Source organism: Chiloscyllium plagiosum, chromosome 44 (assembly GCF_004010195.1).
Source record: "Chiloscyllium plagiosum isolate BGI_BamShark_2017 chromosome 44, ASM401019v2, whole genome shotgun sequence".
In the NCBI taxonomy this organism is placed as follows: Eukaryota; Metazoa; Chordata; class Chondrichthyes; order Orectolobiformes; family Hemiscylliidae; genus Chiloscyllium; species Chiloscyllium plagiosum.
Window position 1 is genome coordinate 14,414,550 of NC_057753.1, and position 8,288 is coordinate 14,422,837.

Genomic DNA, 8,288 nt, shown 5'->3' on the forward strand with positions numbered 1-8,288 from the left:
AGGGCAGCAGAGAGATTGACAAAATATCAGCGGGAAGTTCCCCTCTAAGTCACTCGCCCTCTGCCTTGGAAATGTATCACCCACCCTTCAGTATCAGTGGATCATTAGAGTGCCTTTTCTTCCCTCATAATATCCTGTCTTTACCTCAACACTAAGTGATGCAGCTGTTTGAAAATGTTAACCGCCATCTCCTCCAGGGTATTTGGGTGGGGCAGCATGGTGGCTCAGCAGCTAGCACTGCAGCCTCACAGTACCGGTAACCCCGGTTCGATTCCAGCATTATGCAAATGACTGTGTGGAATTTGTACATCTTTCCCGTGTCTGTGTATATATCCTTCCGGTGCGCTGGCTTCCTCCCATAATCCAAAAGTGTGTGGGAAAGAAGCATTGTCCATGGCAAACTGCCCGTAGTCTTAGGTACATTAGTTAGAGAAATGAGGAAATGGGTCTGGGTGGGTTACACTTCAGGGAGTTGGCAGAGGGCTTGTTTGGTCGAAGGGCCAGTGTCCAAACGGTAGGGCTTCCAAGTTCTAAGTACTATGCCAGACAGAGGCGATCACATAGTCCGAGGAAAAAAAATCAAGGAGTTGCTAATATTATCTTTAGGTGATAAAGCTGAGACATTTTTCAATCTCTAAGGATACGATGGCATTTTATCGTGGGCGGGGCTTATAGAATGAGTGTCTTCAAATCTCCATTCCGCAGAGGACAGCAACAATGCGGCCACTCAGCAGCAAGTCTTACAGGTAAATACGAAGTAAGTGCATTTCACATTTCTTCATCAAGCCATAGTTTAAACTGACCATAGCCTGATGGTTTACAATTGATTTCTGTTTTCTCTTTTAGATCTGAGTCATGGAGATTCTGTTGCTCAGATGTTTGGACAGAATAAGACGAGGTGACTCTAAGTTGTAACTATGAAACTGTAGCGAGCTCCTATGCATTTTACTCTAACCGACAGCACCCAAACATACAACCCGGACCTATTGTGGGGAAAGGTACTGATGGTTCTGGTTATAAAGCAAATTTGCATAATATCGTTTCTATATGGAATTTCAGACCTTAAAGAAACTTACCAGTTTTACTATAACAGGTTACAGCTGTCTGAAACTGCCATGTATTCCTGCACGATATTGAGTGATGAGAAACTGCATCACTCCTGCAGACAAAACTTCCCTGAACCATAAGTTGGCTCTCTGCCTGTGGGACTTGGCATGATTCACAGACTGTTGCAACGATCTGTTCAAAGTCGTTCAGAGAGGAAATCAAATTAACCTTGGTCAAACTGTTAGCCAAAGGTTTCCCGGAGTTCGGATGAAAAAAAATTGAAAATTCTGAGCACTCATACACGCACAGAAAAGAGTCATGTTTGAGTATTCACCTTCAAAATCCATGGTCAACAGTTTCCTGTCATGTGAGTTGTAGACAGTAAGCGTGGAGGTAGCACAACCCTTAGTTCCCAAGCTTCACAGACACTGACGAATTATTGTGGTGTTGATAAACACAAAGAATGTTTTCAATCATCAATTTCTCTTCAGACATCCAGCCCTGGAACAATACAACGTACTTTTTTGCAAGGTTAGTGGGATTTTAATGAGAATGGGCCCATAATTTAGAGTCCAGGAATTGTTATGACACGGGCTAAACCAGCCCACCCGCCACTCCCGCTATTTTAAACTGGAACACAAAGGTAAGTTACCCGTGCTGTAATCTGTTAAAACTCGAGAGGCCAAGAACTGTCCCAAAAGTCACTATTTTAAATAAAATCTGACCTTTGAATGTCAAAAACAGAATAAATAATTAACAACTTTTTACGGCTCCTTTCTTCAACCTATATTTTACATTCACTTCTGTAATACTGGTCCAATAAAAACCCCCGTTAAGGTTTACCAAAGAAATTAAATTTCAAAACCAGCCAGCTGTCAAATCTTTCCTTTCTATCCTCATCTGTCTTCTTTTCTTTTTCTAAAGGATTCTTTTTCACATTAGGTCGACAGATAAAGGTACCTTGAAGACAGCTGTTCTTCGGACAGTCTGCATAGTTGGTGGCTTGGCAGCGCTCCTCCAACTGTTCAATTTATAGAACGTAGAACGTAGAACATAGAACATTACATCGCAGTACAGGCCCTTCGGCCCTCGATGTTGCGCCGCCCTATCATACTAATCGGAAGCCCATCCCACCTACACTATTCCATGTGCGTCTATATGCCTGTCCAATGACGACTTAAATGCACTTAAACTAGGCAAATCTACTACCATTGCAGGCAAAGCGTTCTATACCCTTACTACTCTCTGAGTAAAGAAACTACCTCTGATATCTGTCTTAAACCTATCTCCCCTCACTTTAAAGTTGTGTCCCCTCGTCTTTGCTGTTCCCATAATTGGAAAAAGGTTCTTCCTGTCCACCCTATCTAAACCTCTGATTATCTTGTATGTCTCTATTAAGTCACATCTCAACCTTCTTCTCTCTAACGCGAACAGCCTCAAGGCCCTCAGCTTTTCCTCGTAAACTATTCCTTCCATACCAGGCAACATCCTAATAAATCTCCTCTGCACCATTTCAAAGCTTCCACATCCTTCTTATAATGCAGTGATCAGAACAGCATACAATACTCCAAGTGTGGCCGTACCAGAGCTTTGTACAGATGTCCCTCTGCAACCTACTGCATCCTTCGTCATTATCCACAACTCTACCGACCTTAGTGCCGTCCGCAAGTTTACTAACCCATCCTTCTAAGCCCTCATCCAGGTCATTTATAAAAATGATGAGCAGCAGTGGACCCAACACCAACCCTTGTGGTACGCTGCTAGTAACTGGACACCGAGATGTACATGCTCCATCACTACAACCCTCTGTATTCTTTCTGCAAGCCAATTACTGATCCAAACTCATGTGTCTCCCACAATCCCTTTCCTGCACATTTTGTATAATAGCCTACTGTGGGGAACCTTATTGAACGCCTTGCTGAAATCCATATACACCACATCAACCAGTTTACTCTCATCTAGCTGTTTGGTCAAAAAAGTCAATAAGATTCGTTAGGAACGACCTACTCTTCACAAAACCGTGCTGACTGTCCCTGATTAGATTATTCTTTTCTAGATCATTATAAATCCTATCTCTTATAACCTTTTCCAACGCTTTAACAACAACTGAAGTGAGACTCACTGGTCTGTAATTACCAGGGTTGTCCCTACTACCCTTTTTGAACAAGGTATCCACATTTGCAATCCTCCAGTCCTCAGGCACTATTCCTGTAGACAATGTTGATTTGAAAAACAATGCCAAAGGTTCGGCAATCTCTTCCCTTGCTTCCTAGAGGATCCTCGGATAGATCCCGTCCGGCCCAGGGTACATGTCTATTTTCACACTCTGCATTATTTCTAATAACTCTTCCTTGTGAACCTCAATCTCTTCTAGTCTAGATGCAAGTATCTCTGTATTTTCCTCGCCAACATTTTCTTCTTCTATAGTGAACACTGTAGAGAAATATTTATTTAGTGTTTCCCCTATCTCCTCTGACTCCACACACAACTTCCCACTATTATACTTGATTGGCCCTAATTTAACTCACGTCATTGTTTTATTCTTGACATACCGAGGGAAAGCCTTAGGGTTAACCCTGATCCTATTCGCCAACAACTTCTCATGTCTCCTCCTGGCTCTTCAGCGTTATCTTTTTAGGTATTTCCTGACACTGTGTAACCCTCAATTGCCCTAACTGAGTTTTCACATTTTGTCCTAACATAAGCCTTCTTCTTCTTCTTGATCAGGGATTCCACTTCCTTAGTAATCCATGGCTCACGCGTTCTGTATCCTCCTCCCTGCCTGACAGGCACATACGTATCTAGGACATACAGGAGCTTTTCATGAATAAGCTCCACATTTTGAATGTGCTCATCCCCGGCAGTTTCTTTCCCCATTCTACGCTTCCTAAATCTTTCCTAATTGCATCGTGATTTCCCTTCCCCCAGTTGTAACTCTTTCTCGGTGGAGTACACCTATCCCTTTCCATCACTAAAGTTAAGCAAAGTGTTCACCTACTTCCAAGTCTAACAGCTGACCAGGCTCGTTACCCAGTACTAAATCTAAAGTGGTTTCGCCCCTTGTAGACCTGTCTACGTACTGTGTCAGGAAGCCCTCCTGCACGCACTGTACAAAAACTGGCCCATTTATAGTACTCGTACTGTAGTGATTCCAGTCAATATTTGGATAATTGAAGTCCCCCATGACAGCTACCCTGTCTCTCTCACTCGTTTAGAGAATCATCTTTGCTGTCCTTTCCTTTACATCTCTGGGACTATTCGGAAGCCTATTAAAAAACTCCCAGCATGGTGACTTCTCCTTTCCTGTTTCTAACCTCAGCCCATACTACCTCAGTTAACGAGTCCCCAAATATCTTTTCTTCAACTGTAATAATGTCCCTGATCAACAATGCCACACCTCCCCCTCTTTTACCATCTTCTTTGTTCTTACTGAAACATCTGAATCTCGGAACCTGCAACAGTCCCTCCTGTCCCTCCTCTATCCATGTCTCCGTAATGGCCACAACATCGAAGTCCTAGGTACCAACCCACGATGCCAGTTCACCCACTTTATTTCGGATGCTCCTCGCGTTGAAGTACACACACTTCAATCCAGGTTCTCGCTTGCCAGTGTCAGATACATGATTTTGGAACTCCCTACTCTCATCCCCTTCTCTACCTGTCCTACAATTTTGGTTCCCATCCCCCTTAGTTTAAATCCACCTTAACAGTTTTAGCGAATTTCCCACCCAGGATATTGGTACCCCTCTGGTTTAGATGAAGACCATCCTGCTTGTAGAGGTCCCACCTACCCCAGAAAGAGCTCCAATTATCCAAAAACCCGAAACCCTCCCTCCTGCACCATCCATGTAGCCACGTGTTCAGCTCCTTCCTCTCCCGATTCCTCACCTCACCAGCACGTAGCACGGGCAGCAACCCAGAGAAAACAACTCTGTTTGTCCTAGCTCTAAGCTTCTATCCTCGCTCCCTGAATTTCTGCCTCAAGTCCCCATCTCTCTTCCGACCTATGTCGTCGGTGCCAATGTGGACCACGACTTGGGGTTGCTCTCCCTCCCCCGAAGGATCCCAAAAACATGATCAGAGACATCACGGACCCTGGCACCCGGGAGGCAACACACCAACGGTGAGTCTCTCTCGTCCCCACAGAAACTCCTATCTGTCCCCCTGACTATCGAGTCTCCAATGACTATTGCTCTGCTCCTTTTCCCCCTTCCCTTCTGAGCAGCAAGTGCCCCACCGCTTTCCCCTGGTAAGTCATCTCCCGCAACAGTATCCAACACAGTGTACTTATTGTTGAGGGGAATGGCCACAGGGGATCCCTGCACTGCCTGCCAGTTCCCTTTCTGCCCCCTAACTGTCACCCATCTGACTTTTTCTTTTATCTGGGGAGTGACTACCTCTGTGTAAGTCCTGTCAATAACCCCCTCTGCCTTCCGAATGATCTGAAGTACATCCAACTCCAGCTCCCGTTCCCTAACGCGGTTTTCGAGGAGCTGGTATTGGGTGCACTTCCCACAGATGTAGTCAGCAGGGACACTAGTGGTGAGCCTTACTGCCCACATTCTGCAGGTGGAACATTCTACTGCCCTAAACTCCATTCCCACTATTCTAACTCCCGAAGTGACTATTTTTTTAAAAAAGTATTATGAAATAAAAAAGTATTATGAAATAAACCTTAACTTGTCAATCTGGTTCCCACATTATGAAATAAACCTTAACTTGTCAATCTGGTTCCCACACTTTTTTTTAGGTTAATTTGTTTAATAGTTATACCCCAAAACATCGCTTCATAGCATTAGGTTTTATATGGTCAAAATACCAAATTGAACCTTGATTGGAGTTTATTATCTCGGGGCATAATTTAAACTCAGTGCCCGAATTCGAATTTTTTTGTGAAATGAAGCATCCCGATCTGTGTTACAGTCACTGCATCTAAAATGGAGGACTGAAAATTCTGATAGATTAACCTCCGTCCATGATAAGCAATTACCCAGATTCTCTGTACAATTTACTCTTAAAGTTCTGCTCTTTTACTTCGAAAATTCTTCAACTGAAGTTAAATTTGTATATCACCAGTTAACGAGTGCCCCAAATTGCTCGCACTTGCCCCAGATTTCCACCTCCAACATTATCTTTACAGTCCCACATTTCTCCCCTCTCAAATTGCAATCTCTCCTTACAAAGCACTGGACTCAATCTCAACAGTTTTATTCCTGGTGAAGGGCTTTTGCCCGAAACGTCGATTTCGAAGCTCCTCGGATGCTGCCTGAACTACTGTGCTCTTCCAGCACCACTGACCCAGAATCTTGTTTCCAGCATCTGCAGTTATTGTTTTTACCTCAACCTCAACAGTATCCATCAATATCTTTGATATTTTTCTCTGTTCCACAGGATCAAGATTATATCTGTCTGTCTCTGTCAATTCCTCTCAGAATTCTTCAGTGAGATCATTCTTAATTTTCCTTCCACCGAGTCAGTATCTTCAGTGATCCCCCTTCTAAAACTCAGCGACCGTTCAACTGATGTCGTGTTTCTGGATTCTCCCACTCATTCTTTTCTGGTGGAGACATGTCCGTGAAACTTGGAGAAGGAGAGTCGTCTGAAACTTCACTGGCTACAAATCAAAGCACAGCAAATAGATGAGGGCGTCAATTGAAATGGGTGCAATCGAATATATTATGTTCCCTTTCTGTGTGCAATCTAAGAATCTGCAGTTTATTTTCTCAGCAGTGCCGAGAATCATTGGTTGACAGCCTGATGTTAATGTGGTTTCCTTTCGGTGTGTGTTTAACTTCCTGCAGCACATAGTAACTTCCAAGATGCTGAGAAAACCTCAAAAGACAAATCAACCTCTGGTCAAAAAGCAGTTTTTGAACAGGTGTGAGACAGTTCCTCATCACTGTGTCCCTGAAAGCACAGTAGTACACGAAAGCGTCTATCAGTTGTAGTCTAGTGATAGTCAAATTGGTGAATTTGTTTGCAGTCTGGAGTTCTACAGAGAAACGGTTTTTAGCAAAATCTGCTTTATCCTCATTCCCATTAGCATGTTTCCTCAGTATATACTCGGGTTGTGTGCCTGGCTGCTGTCTGTACCAGTATAACCAGTAATAGTTCTCTGTCGTACTATAAATACAAGTTAGAGTCATTGCCTCGCCTTTTGTGCGACAATCTGAGGAGAGTAACTGAGTGATTGAATTTCCATGACTCAGGTCTGAAAAAGAGAACAGATATACGTTGCAGAATGTTAGGCTGACATCAATGCAAAATATGAGCAAATAAGGGAATATGAATTGTATTTCCTCCGTGCTTACCTGTTAGAATTGATCCCCATACAACCCAGATACTGAGGAGCCACATTGTCATTGCCCTTAATGGAATAGGGCTGCTGTGTCTTTAAAGACAGCTGTACTATGACTCCACCCTCAATATACTTCCTGCCGGAACCTGCATGTACCCAACTCACTGCCTTTTCTCGGTAATATGTTGGGTACAGTGGAGGAGGAGAGACAATTCCCGATTAACTTACACTTGCCAAGCAGGGTTGGAGTAACTGTCCTCAACAACTGTTCTTGCACATTCTAAGAATATGGCTTTCATCTATGATAAGCAATTTCTCAATTCCTAGTGTACATGCTCCAAAGACCCTTTTCGTTTACTGCCACTTATCCCCAGTTGACGCCAGTTCTTGTGATAAACCAGTTAATGGGTGCACTGAAATTGACCATGCAAGCTGCACGAAGGATTTAGACAGTTCATGTGATCCTTGTGGGCTCACAAACTGCCTCTCTCAAAATACCATCCCTCAAATTCAATCTCCCGCATCACTGAAGTCAATCTCAACCTTATCCAGCAATATCTCTGAAATCACTTTTACTGGATTCCCCTTTATTCTATTCCTCCGTTGCTGGTTTCTCTACTCGTGCTCAAGATTATCACCCCTCCGGTTTTTGTTTGGTTCCTGTCAGATATCTTCACTGAGTGGTTTCACCATCATTCCTCCAGCTCGCTGCATGTTTTTCTATCTCTCGAAACAGGGAGGCATCACGGAGCAAGATCCATTGTTATACTGAACAATTTCACACTTGTTGCCGTAGTTACTGGCACCCTCAGTATCTGCATGTTTGTGTGTGTGTGAGAAAGAAAGCATGTGTGCACGTGTGTGGGCGTGTGTGTGTGTCTGTTTGTGCTTGTGTTTGTTTCGTAGTTTTCTGTATGTGTGCTTGTGTCCATTCGCATGTTCG

The 8,288-nt window shown here is 43.6% G+C and overlaps 1 gene segment (V, D, J or C); it reads right to left on the reverse strand.

Moving 5' to 3' along the window:
- Positions 1 to 6,770: 6,770 nt before the first annotated feature.
- LOC122543732 lies at positions 6,771 to 7,404 on the reverse strand. The segment is given in 2 exon segments: positions 6,771 to 7,258; positions 7,359 to 7,404. Coding segments are annotated over 2 exon segments (534 nt in total).
- Positions 7,405 to 8,288: the final 884 nt, after the last annotated feature.